We start from the raw sequence: 23,542 nt of genomic DNA, 5'->3' as shown, positions 1-23,542 counted from the left end.
CCAAATATGGTATATCCGTAAGATGGATATGAAGTAATTAAGCAGTAAGGCAAGGAATTCAGATGTACAAGTTAGCACACTGAGCTCTATTCTTCTAACTGTACAAGATTCCCGCACGGTGCGCAAACAGTGATACACATGCGCACAGCATGACGTTAGTATGACTTTCGTATGAAGCAAGCATATGACGAAACACCACAGTCGCCAAAAGGTTAAATATTAAAATGATATGATATGCAAATTATTTATAAATCGGTATTTAACAGCATGCTCGAGATTTTTCCCTTGAGTAAACCACCGACCTTAATTCGCCAGATACATGACAAATTAACCTTTGAACAAACCGACAGCTGAAACACCTAGAGCTCGATTCAAACTGGATTAAGAGCCTGCTAGCCTTAAGGAGCCAGCGCTTCAACTCTCTGGGCAAACGCGGACCTAGCAAATTAATAGGCCTTGCAATTATTGTTTATTATATATATATATAATTCACAATAAGAGATTACATGGTCATCTGTTTCGACACCTGGATTCTGAGAATGCATACGTACGTTTCTCATGAACCAGGATATTTCGCTACTGCCCTTTAAATAAACTTATATATATTATGGCCTCAATGATGGCCTGCTATTATTGGGTAGATAGCACCAGCCTTGGGTATGTTGGAAAGGATGAAGTACGGGTAAGTAACGATGTATCAAAATGTCACCATCGGTGGTATTTCGGCCATTTTGTAATCCACAAGATTGTGAATGGTTTTCGATATGATGAGAACATCCAAAGCAAAACAAAGCATAGACGAACATGCTTAAAACCAGTTAAACAAAGCATTATTCAAATCTCCAAAAGTACAATATTTCTAGAAGATAGGCCTATAATCTTGATAATCGTATTCATAGTTTTGCAGTGATGTCATAGCTGCTCTGAGCCAATCATTAGCATACTCTTTGGTCACATGACTAGAGCACTGGCGGTGAAAACAAAGTGAATTTTAACCGAGGTGAGATAGACTTTGGAGAAGAATTTAGCACACAAAAATGAATAATAAAGACCTAGATTATAGGTAAGAAAGTCTTTCTGGAAAAGTAATCAGGATGTATCTAATCTTCAGGTATGATAGTTTCAGTGTACTGTGATAGACCTATTTTAAACTTTAGGGATCGGCAAAATTCAGCATTTCGCTCCATGTTATTTATCACCTCCTGCTCCTTGCTAGGTACACGGGTGCTCGAAACTACGAATGTATTCAGTCTGATCAAATAATTCGATGTAATATGGCTATTAATTGTCGTGTGACGAATACTAATGATGAAGTAATTATTGGAGTTAATTGGATTAACCTCATGATTGGATTAGCATTATGTACATACACTGTTTCGAGTGTCGGCGCGCGCTTTTAAATAACACGAGATGAGAACGCCAGATTTGTCTAAACTCTCCACTCATACACCGCGGCACGTGGTCGATTTTTAACGAATCACATGATAGATACGTTTAAAGAAAACACCATCGTAGAAGTATTATAAGATGACCCCTGATTCGAGCTAGATTACGACATTGAATCATCACTTTTGGCAGTGGTCACATGATCCGCGGTTGTATACATCTGTACACGTGTGAGCGGATCGCCGCTGTCTTATGACTGCTTGTTTGCGGTTTTATCTGCGGTTCTGATCTGTCGCATGATTTGTGAGTTTTAATACGATCACTGAGTGACGTCTAGCGTCATTCTGTGTGGGAGTCAAGGCCGTTATGGCGGAGGGGTACAACTGTCCTAGATTTTGACCCATGCATTGACTTAATTAGTGGTTTAATACTGCTGTGAAAAAAGCTGAAGAGCTTCTAGTCCGACTAGTTTGTTCAGTGGTATAATTCTAACGAGCAACGCAGTTGGTGAGAGAAACAGCTCCAAATGTGTCTGATTGACAGTAAGGAACATTTACCGTTGTTAACATTAAATCTGCCTTTGCACGAATAGATGTCAGCCACTTGGTCCTACAAATTAATTAACCCGTTCTTAGGTCGGTGTAACCAAAAATAGTCCATGGCGATAACACAAATTGACAAAGGAGGACAATTCCAGGGTCTATTGTACTGTGGTCGACATCACAATACTTCCCGCAGTATGCCATAGGCTGGGAAAATAGGGATACTATTCCAGAATAGCTAGACGTGATTGCCATGGACACTTTTGGCTCAGCGAGTTTTAAAACAGCTCAGTCAATTCCAGAGACCATACGGTTGATGTCGATTTTTGCTAGGGAAGATTTGTTGTGTGTGAGGACAGCGGTAAATGTTCATACCGTCAGTCAGACACATTTGTGTCTCTCGCATCTGCATTGCTTAATAAGAGTTACCCTACTCCGCAAGTAATTCCGAGATTGCTTTGACGTTAGGTTTGGCAAATTTTTGTGCGGCCAAGGATGTTTCCAAGCCAACATCAAAGTGCACTCCATTTGAAAACCTGATGCAGTTGCCGTGGAAGTTTGACACGACATTAGAGATAAAAATTACTCATTTAATACATCTGTATTCATGGCGTGAAGTTTGCATACATACATTTATATTCCTACCTTTTGGCATGTCAGTATATGGCACGCACAACATTGACGTGTTATTTCCAAAAACACTTTTTATCTTTTCGTCCACTTTTCAGTTAACAAAATATGCTCAGTAGTTTTGATTGTGAGACTGTCACAGACAAATCATACATACAACCTGTCTTCATCAAATGTATGTTCAGAAGCTGGTTCAATCCCAGCCTTTGGCAGGGAATTTGGAGATTCTCTTGCTTTCGCTGTTCATAGGCACCCTTGTGACAGTAAGCTGTTAACGTTGCATGTAGGGCTATTCAGACAGTGTTATGTTCATTAAAAATCACTTGTTTTGGGTCACTGTGGCACACATTCAAATAAGTCATGTACACAGTGACACACTGCAGTTTTGTTTATTAACTTGTATAAGGTTGGTGGTTACCCAGGCCGCTCTGGTTGACCGTGGCCATATATTTATTTATTTATTTCATGGGTGTTTTACTGCGTACTCAAGAATATTTCACTCATATGACAACAACCAGCATTATGCCGGGAGGAAACCGGGCAGAGCCAGGGTGAAATCCACGACCATTCCTACCTACAGCCAAAGAGGTAGTTAGCATGAGCTGGATTTGAACTCACAGCGACTGCATTGGTGAGGGGCTTCTGAATCACTATGCTGCGCTAATGCGCTAAACAACTGAGCCATGGAGGCCCCAGGACTATTGTCATATATCTATTTATTTACTTGTTTGGAATTTTACACCATATTTAAGAATATTCCAAGTATACAGCTTTATGGTGGGTTAAAACCTACGACCATAAGCAGGTTGCTGGAGGACCTTTTCACGTTTGACAGCGTTTTTACATGTAACAGCAGTGTTACATAACAGTCAGTCATTCACATATTTGTATGTATTTTTGATTATGGGTATGCGTTATTTTCCAGTCAGATGAATATAAATATTGATACGGATTTGTATTATTTCTGCTTGGTAGAGCTGGCACAGTTAGTTCTGTCATGTCTGCCCAGTACACCACAATATCGTCACGGAGATCAGTTCATGAAGACCAAGATGAGTTCTACAGTTACCGTAGCGACAGCGTAACCTATGAGAAACATTCAATGTCAGAGGTCAAGATGAAGAGCCAATCAGACGCTCCGAAGATGAGTCAGTACCGCACTTTGTCTCTGTTTGGAAGAACCATTAACTTTGTTGTGTTGGTCACACACATACTGATTTTCCTTTACGCCACATGTTTTTGGATACAGACTGGTGCCTTGCCTGTAAGTGTTTGTTTTCTTTCTTGATTGGAAACTTTCAAGATTTTTTAATTAATGAAGTAATTAATGAAGTAATTTGTGGATGTGTAGAGTTACCTAGATTTCTTGTAGGATGGTAATTCTCACTTTGAAACGACTAGTTTATATCTACAGGATCTCGAAGTGAATTTAAGTCATTCCAACCATAAGTCTTTACCCAAATACATGTCATTGGTTTCCCTGAGTGCAGTTTTCCTCCCACCATAATGCTGGCCACCAAGATATAAGTGAAATATTCAAGAGTATGGAATAAAACATCAATCAAATAAACAAATAAATAATAAATATCATGGGTTTCCCCCGAGCCTGCTTTCCTCGAGGCCCATTCGCCTGAGCCTGATTTCCTCGAACCCGGTTTCCCCGAGCCTGGTTTCCTCCCACAATAATGGTAGGCACCGTGTTATAGGTGAAATAATCTTGAGTACATCCTAAAACACCTGTCAAAAAAATAAATCGTGTAATACATGTATAGAGTGGTATAAAATGCACTTATGTCAGAGAGCTTTCGCAGGACAATGTACATGTGAATTCTAACGCATGGCATAGTCATGTTAATTTGTGTTACCACAAAATGAAACATTTGTTTTCCTGTTTTCTTCATAATTCACGGAGGTAAATTCTGTGGGAGATACATTGTGGTTTTTGTTATTTTATTTTACTCACCACAACAATGTCAGATATGAGAAAAATTTCTTTACAGTACGTCGGGGTAAAAATATTCACATCTTTACGGATTTGTGATCCGACTGATACAAGTACGTGTATCTGCTTTATATAAATAAACAGAACAAAAGAATACCCAAAACGAAAGAAAGAAGCAAGTGTAAGTCCGTTACATTCGTTTTGGTGAGGTTATACTAACATTAACATGTAACTCGTTTTCAGTTAATTACCTCTTTTTTTTATTTTGTCCTAACCAGTACCTAACCAAGAAGCTCGGTGTTGACCCTGTGGTTTATGGGTACCTCCAGACCACATTCGCCATCGTCCAATTGGCAGGTGGCCCGCTGTTTGGTCGCTTCGGCGACCTGTTTGGCGGCCGGGCAGCCATGTCTCTAGCGTTCGTGTCAGCAGCTCTCAGTTACGGGTTGGTTAGCATGGCATACTCCGTCCCCGTTCTGTTCCTCTCACGACTGCCGTCTGTGTTTCTGCACGCGATGCAAGGTTTGTGCCAGGGACACCTGTACTTTAACTATGTGAAAGCTTTGGCATGAATTGTTGACTGGGGTGTACATGCATGCAGAAGGGTACATTACAGAGCCAAAAATAAGTTATGAAACACATTTATTACATTGAATTGTGAAACTTACAGTTTTCATCGGGATATCCTATCTACAAAGCAATCTGCAAAGTAGAAGTCTCGGAATCTGACAACAATTGGAGACGTCGTCATGAACAAAAATAACGGTCAAATATCCTAAAGTTTGAACAAATTCAGCCAGTAAAGAACAAATTTAGACGCAATTTCGAAAAATTGAAATTCATTATACTTTGAAAACTCTCATCTCTCAGATAGGGACACGAATAACTTTACCAAAATTATAAAATAACCTGTCAAGATCTGACAGCGTTGCTCTAAACGCGTCAAAACATGGATGTGTTCGCGATTGAATTCTATAAGGCTTCAGGATAATACAGGTATGGTCTGGCAGCAACCTGCGGATGGTCATGGGCTCCTCCCATCATAAAGCTAGCAGCCGTTTTATAAGTGATAAATTCTTTTGTACGGCACCATGTGGTAAATAAATAGACTCCTGGTATATACAGAAATTTTAATTTATTTATTTATTTATTTATCTGATTAGTGTTTGCCACTGTACTCAAGAATATTTCACTTGTATGACAGCAGTCATCATACTGGTGGGATAAAACCAAGAAGAGCCCGGGAGAAACCCACGACCATATGCAAGTAGCTGTCAGACCTTCCCACAATCGACCGGAGATTTAAATACCAAGCCTCGCCACATAACAGGGTTGAAGTTCGGACAGTACATGTACATCTACTGGTGTGTTAACGACTTAATGGTCATTATTTTGATTGACCAGGTGGTTTGATGATAGTCACAGATGTTGTTGACTCCAAAGATCGAGCTTCAGCTATCGGGAAACTTTCAATATCGTACGGGCTGGGGATGGTGATCGGACCTCTGATTGGAGGACTCACAACTAAACATGTCAAGTAAGTAAACACATTGGGACTTAGTACAAGATAGGTCCATTAAGTTAACAAGTTGGTAGTCTGATGATTAGAGTGCCCACCTCGAAACAGGAAGGCTCGAGTTCAAACCTGGGTCAGGTCATACCAAAGACTTGATACTCGTTGCTGCCTTGTTAGGTGCACAGAACTGAGAGGTTAGAGTAAGGAAACAGGACTGGTTGGCCCAGTGTCAGTATAATGTGAGTGTGTGGGGTGTCATGTCTGGTGTCTTTGACATGGTACTTTAGTGGCGGGAGCACTTTGGCGGCATGGACTCGTCCTGCTGCAGGGACTGTATGTACACACACCTAATGAATCCTTGTTGTCGTGTGACTGAAGAATTTGTTGAGGGAGTATTTAACTTGGATAAATAAATGTAATACTTGTATTGATATTGTCACATGTTAGATGATGTCCTTAACACAAATTTAGTGTAGCCTTCCATTGGATGACGTTCAAATGGAAAGGTCTGTACGTATGTTTGTATTTGTTTTGTTTTGTTTTTTTTCAGCGAGCAGTTTTCAGCTTCCTTGGCTTGTGGCGGCTCACTGCTCTGTGTTCTTATCGTATTCTTGTTTATTCCAAAACAAACAAAACGAGAGTCTGTTCTGCAGAAACAAGATGGTGAGTGTCACATTGATTATATCCGCAATTTTTCTGTGTAACGAATACAATATCTGTTTGCAGAAATATGTTGTAATTACTTTCCCTTCCATTTTATTTGTAATACCCCCTGAAAATTTTGTGTTTGTTTTTGTTTTAATTGGCTTCTTGTAATGAGTTTGTTTTGGTCACGAAATGTGACTTTCCCAATTCTGGGTTACTGGGTAAATGGCTGCCATCTGGGATGTTAAGCATTGTCCTGTACAACCTGTGACATCACAAATTATATGGTCTGTTTGAAAACATAAAATAACTTATATTATATATATGTATATATAAACTATATTTTTTATGGATTGAGACTTAACTGTGAAGTAAAACTGTTCAGTTTGTCATGCACACAGCTCTATGTTATTGTTTCCAAAAAAAAAAAACAGGCCTGTGGGGATCAAGGGAGACAACCGTGTGCATTTAGCTGAATTAAAGGGGAAAATTTTGAACAGTCAAAGAAATATAGCAGATGTTTTAAAATACAGAAGTAATTTATTCAAGTTATAAATTTAGGAATGAGGTGATATTTGTTTTAATTTTAATCACTCCAGGAGTATAAAGGTGATCAGTCATTTTAATTGATTGACATTTTGAATGCATCTTTGAGAAAGTATATGTATGTTTCCAAAGTGGTGTCATGTGTTGTATATTTTCAGGAAACATAGTGTAGTGAAAAAAATTGTACAGCCAACCAGTGGTTAAAGTATAATTGTGTGTATTTTGTGGGGAGGTTGTGATTTTCACAATGCTAAATTTGTCACTTGTGTCCATTTGTACACAAATTGCCAATGCTTGATGAAGTGTACCAGAAACAAAATGTCGCCCAATTTATTTTACATGAGAGACCTCCAAACAAAGTTCTCTGGAGCCATCATGTATACCGACATATATTGTAAAATAGCATTGTATGAAACACTCCTATAGGTTACATGAGCACGTGGCTCTTCCAGTTGGTGGTTTACCTCAGGCACTTCCCTCGTCTCCACCAGTATAACTGACCACGATCGTATCGAGTGAAATATGTTTTAAGGACGATTTTTAACAACAATCAAATAAAGAAATAAACAATCGGCTTACATGTTTTTCTTGATCTGTTTTCTTTTTTTCTTTCAGAAAGATCTGGAGCCTCAGTGTTCAGTGTCTCCAAATTGTTGACATTACTCTCCAATCCAAAAGCTTTCTTTTTGCTGTCTGTGAAAATGGGAACAGGTATTTTGTGAATAATTGAAGTTTGTGAATTGTGAATTATTGTGTGGGAACTCTTGAGAAAGCACTGAACCAAATGTGTAATGCAATTTGTGAATTGAATGTGAATGAATAACTCTTTTTTTTGGTTTTCTTTGTTTCTTTGTTTTTCAGAATTATTTCGAACAATATTCAGCCTTACCATAAAAGTGATGTTTGGGGTCAAATTAAAGTAATATTAATTTAGGGTTAAAAATTTATTTCATTCTTTTGCAGGAATTCCCATTGGCATCTTCCAGAGCATGTTTGCTGTGGTTGCCATGGAAACGTTCAAGTTACCCGCGGATCAAAATGGCTACATTATGGCTTATATTGGCATACTGGGAATGGTGAGCTTCGTTTTTGTCTGTGTACACCAACTTTAGAGCCAGTTCAGTTGTTAGAACGTCTCGAAGTCAGGAGACCTGGGATCAAACCCAGGTCAGGTCATATCAAAGTCTTAAAAATGGTACTTGTTACTGCCTTACTTGGCTGTCAGCACTGAAAGGGTAGACAAAGAGAAAAAAGGACTGGTTGGCCCAGTGTCAGTATAATGTGAATGGATGGGGTGTCATGTCTGGTGTCTTGGGCATGATGTCGAGGTGTCAAGGACAGCGTATAGTGGGCATGTGATACATGGATTGATGGTTAGGATTTGGCTGTACTGTAATTACCTCCCTTAAAGTCACTCTCCCATTAAGAAGGTCAGTTTTGAGTTGTAGGCTGTGGATACATGCAGATGGCACCTCAGAAAATCGCTAATGACAAGTTTCTGGAGGTTACTTGAACAACCAGCTTTTGGACAGATTTGTAATTTTGTAAACTTCTTTGTAAAGCCTGGGAGGGATCGTCCGTGGCTCAGTCGGTTAGCGCGCTAGCGCAGCGTAATGACCCAGAAGCCTCTCACCAATGCGGTCCCTGTGAGTGCAAATTCAGTTCATGCTGGCTTCCTCTATGGCCGTATGTGGGCAGGTCTGCCAGCAACCTGTGGATGGTCGTGGGTTTCCCCCGGGCTGTGCCCGGTTTCCTCCCACCATAATGCTGGCTGCCGTCGTATAAGTGAAATGTTCTTGAGTACGGCGTAAAACACTAATCAAATAAATAAATAAATAAGTAAAGCCTTTTATATACTTTACATATTTTTTAATCTATTCTTAGGTGATTTTAAAATTCTGGCCGTACTTAGATACGATAAACAGCTGTCCCGAATTTTCTGTGACTCTTAAAGCCTGCTTTAATGTTTGTTTTACACTCTGTTGCTTAGAAAATATTTGTCATTGTCTTGGCATAACCAACATATTGCATGCTTTCATATACAAGGCCCAACTTCTTGTAGTTTCACGCCACAAAGCTAATCTCGCGAGACGTCATAGTCACTGTTGTGTAACACAAGGGAGGTAATTCAGAGCAGGCATATTGCGCGAACAAATGCGGTTTTAACCCCTTATCTGTCTTACACTGGGAATTTGTGGACTCTTCCACTATCACTGGTTGTGGGACGGGGTATCACTAATTGTTTGTCAGTTGAAAGGTTGTTTTTGCAGTTTATTGTTTGTTGAAGATCGTTTGCCTCCCACATATATTATGTAGATGTCTGTATGTCACACATGTAAAAGTTTGTCAGTAATTTGCCAATGGTCATAATTTACCGCGAACAGACACTTACATTTCCTTCCCCCATAAAACTGACAGCAGTCATACTCCACCGCCAAGGGCCAACAGCAAATTGAATGCACTACTTCACGTGGTCTGGTCACGCTTTGTGAGTACCGTATACGTGTCCAGGCTGTGCACTGGCGCTGCTTTGTAGCGCTGTGGTCACTTCCTGACAGCCTAATCACCGCCGTAATGCGCGTCCGCGATTGAAGGGTTGCCACATGTCCGTAATCGGTTAAATCTCTGGCCGTATGTGAGAGGGTCTGTCAGCAACCTGTGGATGGTTGTGGGTTTCCCCCGGGCTCTGGCCGGTTTCCTCCCACCATAATGCTGGCCGCCGTCGTATAAGTGAAATATTCTTGAGTACGGCGTAAAACATCAATAAAATAAATAAATAAATAAATCGGTTAAATAGTTCTGTGAGTTAGTGGTGATATTACCGATGTTTTAGATGAATTTCGGTTAGAAAATAATGAGTGACTAAATACAAGAACAGTTAACGCTTGTTAAGATTTTTTTTGAATATTGTTGTAGATAGTGCAGGGGTTTGGTACAAGCTTAATGGTGAGTCGTTTTGGGGAGAACTCCATTCTGAAACTGTCCACTTGCATATTAGCTGCAGCCTACCTCTTTCTGGTGAGTATGTAATCTCTCTGTAGTCGTGGTAACATATATAGTGCTTTAGAAACAGTTTTTTAATTAAAGTGAGTTTTTCTTATACCTATTTGTATTAAACACGACCCTAATTCCTCAACCTTTTCCAACGACTGGTTGACCCCTCAACCTTTTCCAACGACTGGTTGACCCGTATCAGTGTAATGGCTGTGGCGGGGCACCTTACTTGCCTTCGGTAAGACGTCTCAGTGAAGCAGCACTAGATAAAAGAGCGGCGGAAATCCCTCCTGCGACAAGGAGGCACATTACATGCGCTCGAAGGATTCCTTCATCGTCATAAAAAAATTGTTGAGTACGCCGATAAAACCCCAAGCACTCAAGCACTCAACCTTTTCACATATGAAACATCAACTTTCAGCGCAATTTATGCACGTTTTTAATTTGAGTTTAGAGACTAAATTACATTGGCTGGATTTGCCAATTTCAGGGCTTCACAAGAAATTTAATTTTTATCAGTCTACACAAAAACTGCCTTTGGAATATAAAAACCTAAATAAAAACCTTGCACAAACTAGACTAGAACACGAAAGTAAAACACAAAGTTTTTGATGAGATCTGGGTGAAGTATATGTCAATACTGTAATTGTACGTGTATTGTTGTGCGGGTTATTATTGACATGTTGTAATGTAGAAGCCGATACCAAACATGCTAACAGAGGGCCCCAGGAGGAGTTTATAACCCACTAGCACAGCACAGTGACTCAAGATCCTCTCAGCAATGTGATGGTTGTGAGTTCAAATCAAGCTAACGCTGGCTTTATTTCCGGTTGTATGTGGAAAGATCCTGCTGATGGCCCGATTTCCCTGCACAGTAATGTTGGCCTCCATTGTATAAGTGAAATATTCTTGATTATGGCATAAAACAATAATTAAATGAGAAATCAAAGGGTGTAAGTGTACATTAAGTAATCTGAAGGCTGATTTAAGTCAAAATTGTTTTTAAGGGTAACGTGTATGTCAACATGGTTGATACAAGATGTCCACTCGGCATGTACTGTTCAGTTTTCTCATTAAATTGTACTTTATTCTGGATAAATTGTTTCCAGCGATGAAAAATAATATTCACACTGCTGTCAATTTGGAATTTATCAGACTATATGTACATGTACGTCAGACCGGCTCTGGGAAAAACCACATTTTGCCTACAAAGACAAGACAACAAATAATTTAACCTTAGGTATTTCAGAAGAGGGGTAAAAACAGATCTAAAAGGCCAGAACATTTTGTTTGATGGCCTTGGTAAGTCTGCTTTCAATATGGAATTCTTGTGAGGCCCTGGGATACACCATTTCAGAGAAACAGGCAACACAGTGTCACGTCACCTGTACCCCACGCTCATGTGGCTAAAACGCAAACAAGGTTTTGAATGGCACCTGCGGAAACACCTGCGTTCTAGCACTACAGAAATAAGTCGCGTCTGATTGGTTAAAATTGCTAACATGGTGACTGTTTAGGTAGTCTTTCATGAAGTTCATAGGCAATCATTTGCATTCCTCTAAGGCATTTTTACCATAAAGCACATGTGAAGAATGTTATTGTTTGTTGCTCGCCAAAGGCAAGATATTTCAGTTTTCTCCACTCGTATTATTGTAAGTGATCTTTATTTTTGATCGTTTTAGGGATTAAAGTCTAATTTACAAGGAATGGTAGCTGTCATTATTTTTGTGACTACTGTTGCTTAATTTATTTATTTTATTGAAGTTTTGCTCTATTCTCTAAAATATTTCACTTATATGATGGAAGCCAGCATTATGGTTGGATTCTGCTGTTGAAGTTCTATTTACGTAGAATTCTTAAACGATAGGAGCCTTTCTACCCTTACAGGCATTCGTGACTAACATCCCCATGTTACTGGTAGCCGTATTCCCGCTTGTGATCGGACTCAGTTTGAAGAATGTTGTGATTACGAGTGCTCTCACACACACCGTGTCAGATGCTGATACAGGTGAGTTACTGCTCTCACACACACCGTGTCAGATGCTGATGCAGGTGAGTTACTGCTCTCACACACACCGTGTCAGATGCTGATACAGGTGAGTTACTGCTCTCACACACACCGTGTCAGATGCTGATACAGGTGAGTTACCCCTCTCACACACACCGTGTCAGGTGCTGATACAGGTGAGTTATCCCTCTCACACACACCGTGTCAGGTGCTGATACAGGTGAGTTACTGCTCTCACACACACCGTGTCAGATGCTGATACAGGTGAGTTACCCCTCTCACACACGCCGTGTCAGATGCTGATACAGGTGAGTTACTGCTCTGACACACACCGTGTCAGATGCTGATACAGGTGAGTTATCCCTCTCACACACACCGTGTCAGATGGTGATACAGGTGAGTTACCCCTCTCACACACACCGTGTCAGATGCTGATACAGGTGAGTTACTGCTCTCACACACACCGTGTCAGATGCTGATACAGGTGAGTTACCCCTCTCACACACACCGTGTCAGATGCTGATACAGGTGAGTTACTGCTCTCACACACACCGTGTCAGGTGCTGATACAGGTGAGTTACTGCTCTCACACACACCGTGTCAGATGCTGATACAGGTGAGTTACTGCTCTAACACACCGTGTCAGATGCTGATACAGGTGAGTTACTGCTCTCACATACGCCGTGTCAGATGGTGATACAGGTGAGTTACTGCTCTCACACACACCGTGTCAGATGCTGATACAGGTGAGTTACTGCTCTAACACACCGTGTCAGATGCTGATACAGGTGAGTTACTGCTCTAACACACGCCGTGTCAGATGCTGATACAGGTGAGTTACTGCTCTCACACACACCGTGTCAGATGCTGATACAGGTGAGTTACTGCTCTCACACACGCCGTGTCAGGTGCTGATACAGGTGAGTTACTGCTCTCACACACACCGTGTCAGATGCTGATACAGGTGAGTTACTGCTCTCACACACACCGTGTCAGATGCTGATACAGGTGAGTTACTGCTCTCACACACACCGTGTCAGATGCTGATACAGGTGAGTTACTGCTCTCACACACACCGTGTCAGATGCTGATACAGGTGAGTTACCCCTCTCGCACACGCCGTGTCAGATGCTGATACAGGTGAGTTACTGCTCTCACACACACCCTGTCAGATGCTGATACAGGTGAGTTACTGCTCTCACACACACCGTGTCAGATGCTGATACAGGTGAGTTACTGCTCTCACACACGCCGTGTCAGGTGCTGATACAGGTGAGTTACTGCTCTCACACACACCGTGTCAGATGCTGATACAGGTGAGTTACTGCTCTCACACACACCGTGTCAGATGCTGATACAGGTGAGTTACTGCTCTCACACACGCCGTGTCAGGTGCTGATACAGGTGAGTTACCCCTCTCACACACCGTGTCAGATGCTGATACAGGTGAGTTACTGCTCTAACACACGCCGTGTCAGATGCTGATACAGGTGAGTTACTGCTCTCACACACACCGTGTCAGATGCTGATACAGGTGAGTTACTGCTCTCACACACACCGTGTTAGATGCTGATACAGGTGAGTTACTGCTCTCACACACACCGTGTCAGATGCTGATACAGGTGAGTTACTGCTCTCACACACGCCGTGTCAGGTGCTGATACAGGTGAGTTACTGCTCTCACACACACCGTGTCAGATGCTGATACAGGTGAGTTACTGCTCTCACACACGCCGTGTCAGGTGCTGATACAGGTGAGTTACTGCTCTCACACACACCGTGTCAGATGCTGATACAGGTGAGTTACTGCTCTCACACACACCGTGTCAGATGCTGATACAGGTGAGTTACTGCTCTCACACACACCGTGTCAGATGCTGATACAGGTGAGTTACCCCTCTCGCACACGCCGTGTCAGATGCTGATACAGGTGAGTTACTGCTCTCACACACACCCTGTCAGATGCTGATACAGGTGAGTTACTGCTCTCACACACACCGTGTCAGATGCTGATACAGGTGAGTTACCCCTCTCACACACCGTGTCAGGTGCTGATACAGGTGAGTTACTGCTCTCACACACACCGTGTCAGGTGCTGATACAGGTGAGTTACTGCTCTCACACACACCGTGTCAGATGCTGATACAGGTGAGTTACTGCTCTCACACACACCGTGTCAGATGCTGATACAGGTGAGTTACTGCTCTCACACACACCGTGTCAGATGCTGATACAGGTGAGTTACTGCTCTCACACACACCGTGTCAGATGCTGATACAGGTGAGTTACCCCTCTCGCACACGCCGTGTCAGATGCTGATACAGGTGAGTTACTGCTCTCACACACACCCTGTCAGATGCTGATACAGGTGAGTTACTGCTCTCACACACACCGTGTCAGATGCTGATACAGGTGAGTTACTGCTCTCACACACGCCGTGTCAGATGCTGATACAGGTGAGTTACTGCTCTCACACACACCGTGTCAGATGCTGATACAGGTGAGTTACTGCTCTCACACACACCGTGTCAGATGCTGATACAGGTGAGTTACCCCTCTCGCACACGCCGTGTCAGATGCTGATACAGGTGAGTTACTGCTCTCACACACACCGTGTCAGATGCTGATACAGGCGAGTTACTGCTCTCACACACACCGTGTCAGGTGCTGATACAGGTGAGTTACTGCTCTCACACACGTCGTGTCAGATGCTGATACAGGTGAGTTACTGCTCTCACACACACCCTGTCAGATGCTGATACAGGTGAGTTACTGCTCTCACACACGTCGTGTCAGATGCTGATACAGGTGAGTTACTGCTCTCACACACACCCTGTCAGATGCTGATACAGGTGAGTTACTGCTCTCACACACACCCTGTCAGATGCTGATACAGGTGAGTTACTGCTCACACACACCCTGTCAGATGCTGATACAGGTGAGTTACTGCTCTCACACACGCCGTGTCAGGTGCTGATACAGGTGAGTTACTGCTCTCACACACGCCGTGTCAGGTGCTGATACAGGTGAGTTACTGCTCTCACACACACCGTGTCAGATGCTGATACAGGTGAGTTACTGCTCTCACACACACCGTGTCAGATGCTGATACAGGTGAGTTACTGCTCTCACACACACCGTGTCAGATGCTGATACAGGTGAGTTACTGCTCTCACACACACCGTGTCAGATGCTGATACAGGTGAGTTACCCCTCTCGCACACGCCGTGTCAGATGCTGATACAGGTGAGTTACTGCTCTCACACACACCCTGTCAGATGCTGATACAGGTGAGTTACTGCTCTCACACACACCGTGTCAGATGCTGATACAGGTGAGTTACTGCTCTCACACACGCCGTGTCAGGTGCTGATACAGGTGAGTTACTGCTCTCACACACACCGTGTCAGATGCTGATACAGGTGAGTTACTGCTCTCACACACACCGTGTCAGATGCTGATACAGGTGAGTTACTGCTCTCACACACGCCGTGTCAGGTGCTGATACAGGTGAGTTACCCCTCTCACACACCGTGTCAGATGCTGATACAGGTGAGTTACTGCTCTAACACACGCCGTGTCAGATGCTGATACAGGTGAGTTACTGCTCTCACACACACCGTGTCAGATGCTGATACAGGTGAGTTACTGCTCTCACACACACCGTGTTAGATGCTGATACAGGTGAGTTACTGCTCTCACACACACCGTGTCAGATGCTGATACAGGTGAGTTACTGCTCTCACACACGCCGTGTCAGGTGCTGATACAGGTGAGTTACTGCTCTCACACACACCGTGTCAGATGCTGATACAGGTGAGTTACTGCTCTCACACACGCCGTGTCAGGTGCTGATACAGGTGAGTTACTGCTCTCACACACACCGTGTCAGATGCTGATACAGGTGAGTTACTGCTCTCACACACACCGTGTCAGATGCTGATACAGGTGAGTTACTGCTCTCACACACACCGTGTCAGATGCTGATACAGGTGAGTTACCCCTCTCGCACACGCCGTGTCAGATGCTGATACAGGTGAGTTACTGCTCTCACACACACCCTGTCAGATGCTGATACAGGTGAGTTACTGCTCTCACACACACCGTGTCAGATGCTGATACAGGTGAGTTACCCCTCTCACACACCGTGTCAGGTGCTGATACAGGTGAGTTACTGCTCTCACACACACCGTGTCAGGTGCTGATACAGGTGAGTTACTGCTCTCACACACACCGTGTCAGATGCTGATACAGGTGAGTTACTGCTCTCACACACACCGTGTCAGATGCTGATACAGGTGAGTTACTGCTCTCACACACACCGTGTCAGATGCTGATACAGGTGAGTTACTGCTCTCACACACACCGTGTCAGATGCTGATACAGGTGAGTTACCCCTCTCGCACACGCCGTGTCAGATGCTGATACAGGTGAGTTACTGCTCTCACACACACCCTGTCAGATGCTGATACAGGTGAGTTACTGCTCTCACACACACCGTGTCAGATGCTGATACAGGTGAGTTACTGCTCTCACACACGCCGTGTCAGATGCTGATACAGGTGAGTTACTGCTCTCACACACACCGTGTCAGATGCTGATACAGGTGAGTTACTGCTCTCACACACACCGTGTCAGATGCTGATACAGGTGAGTTACCCCTCTCGCACACGCCGTGTCAGATGCTGATACAGGTGAGTTACTGCTCTCACACACACCGTGTCAGATGCTGATACAGGCGAGTTACTGCTCTCACACACACCGTGTCAGGTGCTGATACAGGTGAGTTACTGCTCTCACACACGTCGTGTCAGATGCTGATACAGGTGAGTTACTGCTCTCACACACACCCTGTCAGATGCTGATACAGGTGAGTTACTGCTCTCACACACGTCGTGTCAGATGCTGATACAGGTGAGTTACTGCTCTCACACACACCCTGTCAGATGCTGATACAGGTGAGTTACTGCTCTCACACACACCCTGTCAGATGCTGATACAGGTGAGTTACTGCTCACACACACCCTGTCAGATGCTGATACAGGTGAGTTACTGCTCTCACACACGCCGTGTCAGGTGCTGATACAGGTGAGTTACTGCTCTCACACACACCGTGTCAGATGCTGATACAGGTGAGTTACTGCTCTCACACACACTGTGTCAGATGCTGATACAGGTGAGTTACTGCTCTCACACACACCTTGTGAGGCACTGATACAGGTCAGTTACTTCCACAGATTCTTCCGTTACCATGGCAACTCCAAACCCATCCTTGGACAGGAAGTCTATAGATTTACTCTCTGTCACTGCTTGTGATACCTTGGCGAGAGTATTTGGTTGATAACTCTCTTGTTTAGCACGATTGGGTTCCACCGGCCTAGTTTCCAAAGCCATTTAGCGGCTTCCATAGTCCATCTTGTGAAAAAGTTTATAAGTAACATGCCCAAGGTCACAGGTTTAACACAGGCACATTTCTGTTTTCTAAATGATATTCATATGACTAAAATAATACTCCTTAAGGACTTAAGTAACAATTCCCCCACCCCTACTAAAAAAAAAAAAGGTACAAATCATTATTGTTTGTCTTGGTCTGTATTTGCAGGAGCTATGCTAGGTTTGAACATGGCTACCAATTCACTGATTCGCTCCGTCTCGCCGACCGTAGGAGGTCTCATGCTCAAGAACTACGGCTTTCCTTCCTTCGGCACTCTGGGCTTTGTCATGAGCTCCACAGTAGCTGTGATATTATTTTTCAAACTGAAAAATTAGGTATTCTATTAAATACTATGTACTGGTATTCTATGAATGATGGATATATATAATTTTTTTGATTGTATTATCCTGACGTGAGATATATTGATGCAGAGTATTGTTAGAGCTCAAATCATTACTGTTACATTGTATTCATATTTGATATTTTGGGTCATTTTAACATTCTTGAAAATGTTTGATAATGAAATAAAATTTTAAATCGACCTGGTCACTCATAGAATAGTAACAAGACTGTATTATTTTATTACACTGGGAATTAACAACAATATTTATTTTTGGTTATATATAGATATATATATATATATATATATATATATATATATATATATATGTCTGTGTGTAACTGTTTTGTAGTTTTATCTATGTTTATTGCAGATTTTTGGATGAATATATGAAGAGTGTATTTTAGATAATTATTCTGCTTCCTTTTTTGTTAAAATTGTTCATTTTCATCCTGCTTCTATGGCATTGCATTTTGTGAAGAACTTCAGCATGTTTTGATATTTAATGTTATCTGACGTTATTGAAAAGAACTTGATGTATCTGCCATGCTATTTAAACACATGGGCCAAATTCTTCAAAAGTGTATTAGCAGGTAAGCCCCGTATTAACTTGAGTCTGGACTAAAGTAGCATTAGTTTTGTATTAGGCCAAAATTGGTATTAAGATTAAAGCCTGGCTTAAGTGTTGATACACTTTTGAACAACCGACCCAAGGTTATTTAGCATTCTACAATTTTACTGATACTTCCCATTTAATCCTACACGCTGGCATTCTTGTAAGAATTGAAAAGTCCGAGTAAGCCAAATTTGAAACATTGGTGGCCTTTTCTAAAAGAAAAAAAATAACGAGTTTTTAGCCACTTAACAAAGCTGCACTGCTAGATTTCTGCTTATATGATACATATATGTACAGAGCTATGAATGTATTTAACCTGAATCATGTCAAAACGGATTATTTAAGGCAAAAAATACGAATTTTTTGTATCTTTGATACACATTGGGTATCAACAGACCACCCTAGTATCCAATGTTTTCACAGCATTTTAAGAAAATGATAAGAAAATAAATTGAACCATAATTTAAGAGTGTTTAATGGTCTTTCATCTGATATATACTTTATGTTAGTATTTTCTTCACCCTTGAAGGGAGTTATTGGTGCTTACGGGGGGCCTCCATGGCTCAGTTTTGTTAGCGCACTAGCGCAGCGTTATGACCCAGGAGCCTCTAACAGATGTGGTCGCTGCAAGTTCAAGTCCAGCTCATGCTGGCTTCCTCTGCGCCTGTACATGGGAAGGTCTGTCAGCAACCCGTGGATGGTCGTGGGTTTCCCCCTGGCTCTGCCCATTTTTCTCACAGCATAACGCTGGCCGCCATCGTATAAGTGAAATATTCTTGAGTATGGCGTAAAACGCCAAACAATGAAATAATAAAATATTGGTGCTTACTTGTGGGCTTTGCATGCAGGATAGAATGCAATGTACATATGCTGTAATCCTTCATATTCTGAATGCACTGATACAATTATACTTTTTTGAAGCCCTAGATTTGGCCAACCCAATGAATGTAGTTTTGTCTCCAAAATCAAATTAAAAATATGCATATATTGCACTGAAAATTGATCTTTCATATACGAAAAGGTTGAGGACTTAGGGTAGGTTCCATTTTGAAGACAAGTGGGAAATTGTTTTGTTGGCAGCAGATCACTACACATTTTAATATCTGGCAATGGAGATTATTCGATCTTCGAGGCCAATATCTAATTCAGTTTTTATGACAAATTCCTTATGGCTCGTAGTGTCATATATAATGAAGTTGAATGGAAAACCCGCCTCAGTCATTTCAGATTTGAATTAAATAAGACTTAATTTTTGAAAAGGCAATTTTTTGTTTCAATCTTGAAAAAGTTTTTGAAAATGAGAAATGTATAAAGCGTGGGATATAAACAACGCATTTTTTTCAAAATGCCTCTTGTTCTAAATTCCGATTTTGAATACACAATGTTGTTATTGAATACCCAAGTATTTACTCTGTAAGATATTATAAAGATGGTGAGCATTCATTTGTTTGGTTATATACAACACCATTATCCTAATTTAATGTGATTTAATAAGATGAGGTTGAAATTTATTAGCAAAAACCAACTATAATGTGATTTAATAAGATGAGGTTGAAATTTATTAGCAAAAACCAACTATAATGTGATTTAATAAGATGAGGTTGAAATTTATTAGCAAAAACCAACTATAATGTGATTTAATAAGATGAGGTTGAAATTTATTAGCAAAAACCAACTATAATGTGATTTAATAAGATGAGGTTGAAATTTATTTGCAAAAACCAACTATAATGTTGAAATTTATTTGCAAAAACCAACTATAATGTGATTTAATAAGATGAGGTTGAAATTAATTTGCAAAAACCAACTATAATGTGGGTTAATAAGATGAGGTTGAAATTTATTAGCAAAAACCAACTATAATGTGGTTTAATAAGATGAGGTTGAAATTTATTTGCAAAAACCAACTATAATGTGGTTTAATAAGATGAGGTTGAAATTTATTTGCAAAAACCAACTATAATGTGATTTAATAAGATGAGGTTGAAATTTATTAGCAAAAACCAACTATAATGTGATTTAATAAGATGAGGTTGAAATTTATTTGCAAAAACCAACTATAATGTGATTTAATAAGATGAGGTTGAAATTTATTAGCAAAACCCAACTATAATGTGGTTTAATAAGATGAGGTTGAAATTTATTTGCAAAACCCAACTATAATGTGGTTTAATAAGATGAGGTTGAAATTTATTTGCAAAAACCAACTATAATGTGATTTAATAAGATGAGGTAGAAATTTATTTGCAAAAACCAACTATAATGTGATTTAATAAGATGAGGTTGAATTTATTAGCAAAAACCAACTATAATGTGGTTTAATAAGATGAGGTTGAAATTTTTTAGCAAAAACCAACTATAATGTGATTTAATAAGATGAGGTTGAAATTTATTAGCAAAAACCAACTATAATGTGATTTAATAAGATGAGGTTGAAATTTATTAGCAAAAACCAACTATAATGTGGTTTAATAAGATGAGGTTGAAATTTATTTGCAAAAACCGACTAGATTACTAAATGCAACTGATTGTTGTCCAACCTAAACTTTGATCCCGTATAGATGTGCATCCTGTCTTTCAGAGAACTGCAATTAGGTTAGATGAGAACATTTAATTAAAAATCTGCCCATATGTATAATATTATCATTAAATATTTAGGTATATTCACTTCAAAGATTTAAGGAATGTTTATTAACACATTACTGTCCCAGTAATAGCGTCTTGATTTTCATAGAATCTCTGTGATCAGGGTTGACCAAACCAAGTAGATACATGCTCCAAATAAATTGTCTCGTTTCTTAAGCAATCAGAAAAACAGTGACACTTTCTTAAATTTGGCAGCTTCAGGGAAATCCTGTACCAAAACGTCTTCGTCATAATTTTCTTTTTAGTATTTTGAAATGGCTTAATAGATGAATTATAAAATTTGTGGAGGAAAACTAAATATTATTCACTTTTTCCAAATCAATTAATCTTTGCAAGCCTTTAACAGAATTGATTATTGCCAATCCCTCTGTTGAAGATACTGAAAAGTTGGATAGTTATTTTCAGTATAATTGTTCATTAAAGCGCCATAAAGCGGATCATGACCCAGTGGTTATATTGGCTTGCCTTTCAATAGCTACGGATCAAGGGAAACATGGGTCCAGTTCCACACTGGGGTCCTCTGTGGCCGAAAAAATTAGCGCGCCAGCACGGCGGAATGACACAGGAGCCTTTCACCAATGCGGCGCTATGAGTCCCCAAGTCCAGCTCAATGCTGGCTTCCTATCGACCCGCACGTGGAAAGGTTTGTCAGCAGTCTGCGGATGGTCGTGGATGAGCGCCCGAGCCCTCCGAGCTATGTCCGGTCTCCTCCCAGCATAATGCTGGCGGCCCACGTATAAGTGAAATATCCTTGAGTACGGCGTAAAACACCAATCAAATAAATAAATCAGTCCAATCCCATTCTCGCCCAGAGAGGTTTCAGGTTTTCTATGCTTCCTTTGCTCTCGTGTCGTCTTGCATGAAGTCCACTGAGCATCGTTTGCATTCTATGGGCACGTCCACGCTAGGGAGAGTTGGCCAACGGCGTGTCAAAGGATGGGGTGGACTCATTTATGTCAATTTTTATGTCAAAAAAAACCCAAAGTTAGAAGTACTCCATAAAATTCTTTCAATGAAAAGTTACATCCGCGTCTGCCACAACCCGAGAGCGCAACTCTCCGCCACAGATAAATATATACGAATAGCCTCAGTTAGAGACACATATGTCATTGGTGAAGAATTGTTTGAACAATTCCTGATTCCGGATCACCACGAAAGTTAATAGCCTGGGCCCAGTTTCCTAAAGATGTCGTACTTGTGCGATATCGTACGTATAGGACAATTGTACGTTAACAGTGACGTATAAAATATCTTACGGACAATGTACGATAAAAAATGTACGCAGCCTTAATTCAAAGCTAACCTGTGCGAAAAAAAAGTCACCCGTTTCTTCCATAACTTTTCAGGTAAAGTTGCTTACAGAAAGACAGACGGGCAGACGAATGCCGGCAAAAAGATGACTTTCTTGAAGGGGTTACATGTACAAGAAATTGTCCATCGCTCCATGTGTAACTTCACGTAGTCCTACTAATTTTGATGTGTATTTTTCTTGAAATTGTACGATGATGAGTACATTTACTCCCCACTGTGAGGAGTATGGAAATGGGTCTGAAATTTGAAATCTGTCGTTGGAATGAGTACTGTCAGAGGTATAAAGGCGCGGCTGAAAATTCTAGTTTTGAAACATTAACCGAGAAAGGATGAAAACCCGGAAAGTACGGAAGTGGGTCCGAAGACTGCAGTCACTGAAATGTTCACAAGAAAAAAAAAGACGATACAACTGCTTGGAGGGCTAGCCAAGTTGTCTTTGTGGTTCTGCCGGACTACCGTTTACCTGCAGACCGCCTGACGCACCGTGTCCGTGAAAAAAATGGTCAACTTTAGCGTAAAACAGTAAATAAATCAATGCAATTTTTCCATCACGTACCATAATGACGCCACTTCCTACACACAAATATGGTGTGGTATATCTACTGCACAGTTAGACGGCCATATTGATATCCTGATTAGTGATATAAAAAAAATATGGAGATGAGTTTTCGATTGGAACTATATAGCTTTAAAGGCAACACAAGGCATAGCTTTATGGAAACCAAGGGGGTCTTTGTGACTGAAGAGGTTAGCACGCCAACGCTGCGCAATGACCCAGGAGCCTCTCACCAATGCGGTCGCTGTGAGTTCAAGTCCAGCTCATGCTGGCTTCCTCTCCGGTAGTATATAGGATGGTCTGCCAGCAATGTGCAAATGGTCGTGGACTTCCCCCGGGCCCTGCTCGCTTGCCTCCCACCATAATGCTGGCCGTCGTATAAGTGAAATTTTCTGGAGAGCGGCGAAAAAAAAACACCAATGAATTAAAT

General features: G+C 41.3%; 1 protein-coding gene across 1 annotated transcript; it reads left to right on the top strand.

Annotated features, from left to right (window-relative positions):
* Positions 1-3,350: 3,350 nt before the first annotated feature.
* Positions 3,351-17,999, top strand: LOC135464093 (solute carrier family 22 member 18-like). The gene is made up of 9 exons (XM_064741584.1): positions 3,351-3,822; positions 4,779-5,022; positions 5,905-6,037; positions 6,567-6,679; positions 7,823-7,918; positions 8,171-8,283; positions 10,124-10,225; positions 12,089-12,209; positions 17,812-17,999. Exons 1-9 carry the CDS (start codon positions 3,556-3,558, stop codon positions 17,976-17,978), a joined length of 1,356 nt encoding a protein of 451 aa, XP_064597654.1. The 5' UTR covers positions 3,351-3,555; the 3' UTR covers positions 17,979-17,999.
* The last annotated feature ends 5,543 nt before the right edge of the window (positions 18,000-23,542 follow it).

The sequence above is a fragment of the Liolophura sinensis genome, chromosome 3 (assembly GCF_032854445.1).
Source record: "Liolophura sinensis isolate JHLJ2023 chromosome 3, CUHK_Ljap_v2, whole genome shotgun sequence".
NCBI lineage: Eukaryota > Metazoa > Mollusca > Polyplacophora > Chitonida > Chitonidae > Liolophura > Liolophura sinensis.
The sequence above is the reverse complement of the archived record's forward strand: the minus strand, read 5'-3'. Positions and strand labels throughout refer to the sequence as shown.

Coding starts and splice junctions, on each gene's coding strand:
- LOC135464093 (XM_064741584.1), top strand. CDS start 3,556: ATGTCTGCCCAGTACACCACAATATCGTCACGGAGATCAGTTCATGAA. Junction 3,823..4,778: donor TACAGACTGGTGCCTTGCCT/GTAAGTGTTTGT, acceptor TGTCCTAACCAG/TACCTAACCAAGAAGCTCGG. Junction 8,284..10,123: donor ATATTGGCATACTGGGAATG/GTGAGCTTCGTT, acceptor ATATTGTTGTAG/ATAGTGCAGGGGTTTGGTAC.